Here is a 1,670-nt window from a genome sequence, read left to right as displayed (position 1 = left end):
GGGGGAGACCTGCAAAAGGTTAAGGAATATGATCATACTCCTCATTTAGAATTCTTCAATTTTTTCAAAAAATGTGACAGCTTCCCGACAGATAAGCCGAGAGTCATGATGACTCATGTTCCCGTGGATATCCTACCAAAAGAAGTGTTTGAGGGTAAAGGAAAGGTGAGCCGGCCATCGTCTTTATAAAGTCGCGTTTACACTTGCTGAGTCTCCTACTTTGAAGTGCGTATGCGTAATTACGTGACGGCGTAGTAAAAAAAATTGCTAATTTACATACGTCATAATTTAATAGTTCAATCAAGGACTTATAACTGTTACTTGTAACAGTTATAAGTCCTTGGTTCAATGTCATTATCAACAATATAAACGAAATTAGCTTCATTGCAGCCGTTCAGTCAATAATAAAGCGAGATCATTATTTCATGTTATTATGAATAGGCCTATTCTCATTATTTATCGATGTAGGTTGTGTACGTTGGGCGAAATCCAAAAGATACGGCAGTTTCCTTATGGCATTTTATAAAAGAGCGACGATTCCTGGAGGAGTATGAGAAATGGGATAACTTTCTAGCAGCATATTTAAAACCTGACAGTGAGTAGAACGCAGTATATAATATTTCATGTTGTTAAGACCAGTAATAATATTCATATATTTGACCGTAAATGTTTTAGTAAAATAATATTTCTATTATCAAAATCATTACCATTATAGGACTATCACCATTACTATCAGTCATAATTTTCGTCATCGTCGTAATTATTATAATCATTATGGTAATCATTATCATTATCGTCATTACTGTATAGTCTTCAATATTGACATCATTATTATTATCGTCATCATTATCATTATTGTCATCGGTACCAGAGCTCCTAATATTTACATTTTTGCTGGCATAAATAAATGTTCCTTTATCTATTCATCTTATTCAAGAAGGTAGAAATAACAAAATCAACGACACAAAAGCATAAACAATTAGCAGAATGAAACTAACAGTCAAACGGCAACAAAAACACACAAAAATAAAAAAGAATATATTAAATAGTTCGATTAAGATAATATTTAAAAAATTTTGAAAATGGGAATAAATAGACACTTATTTCTAAAAATTAAAACTTTTACAGTGAAGATGATCATGGAAAATGGAAGCCGAACATGTGATCTGTTATTATTCTGTTCAAAATCATTTCCGTTTCCCTATGGAAAAAGTAGAGATTAGTTTCATCATTATTTCAGTGATGTGTGGATCTTGGATTGATTTCAACCTGAAGCTTAAATTTGGGGGAAAAAATGCTTGAGCACATGATCTGTTATTCATCTTCATATTCCTTATGACGAAAATATAGTACTGTAGATTGGTTTCATCATTATTTCAGTGATGTATGGATCTTGGTTTGATCACAACTTGAAATACTATGAACACCGTGATGCGAAGAATTTCTTGTTCCTAACTTACGAAGAAATGAAGCTCGTAAGTATGCGACATACCGGTATTATTACTGGTAGTTGCTAAATACAACGGGTAGCCGAGGGGGCGTGGCTTTGTATGTTGACATCATGCATCCAGCTATAGTTCATCTATCTCCTCTGCAAAGAGTGGGCCCCATGTCTGTAATCACACAGCATAATTTAAAATTACAACTTTCAGGGGCGGATTTAGGGGGGG

The 1,670-nt window shown here is 33.8% G+C and overlaps 1 protein-coding gene across 1 annotated transcript; it reads left to right on the top strand.

Moving 5' to 3' along the window:
- Positions 1-6: 6 nt before the first annotated feature.
- On the top strand, positions 7-1,582 carry LOC117106067 (sulfotransferase family cytosolic 1B member 1-like). The gene is made up of 3 exons (XM_033247403.1): positions 7-165; positions 469-595; positions 1,381-1,582. The coding sequence occupies exons 1-3, from the start codon at positions 106-108 to the stop codon at positions 1,515-1,517; spliced, it is 324 nt and encodes a 107-aa protein (XP_033103294.1). The 5' UTR covers positions 7-105; the 3' UTR covers positions 1,518-1,582.
- Positions 1,583-1,670: the final 88 nt, after the last annotated feature.

This window comes from Anneissia japonica, unplaced genomic scaffold (genome assembly GCF_011630105.1).
Source record: "Anneissia japonica isolate Jap-2015-1 unplaced genomic scaffold, ASM1163010v1 scaffold2534_len1702_cov184, whole genome shotgun sequence".
NCBI lineage: Eukaryota > Metazoa > Echinodermata > Crinoidea > Comatulida > Comatulidae > Anneissia > Anneissia japonica.
The sequence above is the reverse complement of the archived record's forward strand: the minus strand, read 5'-3'. Positions and strand labels throughout refer to the sequence as shown.

What these genes read in the sequence shown, in the direction of transcription:
- LOC117106067 (XM_033247403.1), top strand. Translation starts at nt 106, where the DNA reads ATGATGACTCATGTTCCCGTGGATATCCTACCAAAAGAAGTGTTTGAG. An exon ending in TGTTTGAGGGTAAAGGAAAG is followed by an intron (nt 166 to 468) that starts GTGAGCCGGCCA and finishes TTATCGATGTAG; the next exon opens with GTTGTGTACGTTGGGCGAAA. An exon ending in AGCATATTTAAAACCTGACA is followed by an intron (nt 596 to 1,380) that starts GTGAGTAGAACG and finishes TCATTATTTCAG; the next exon opens with TGATGTATGGATCTTGGTTT.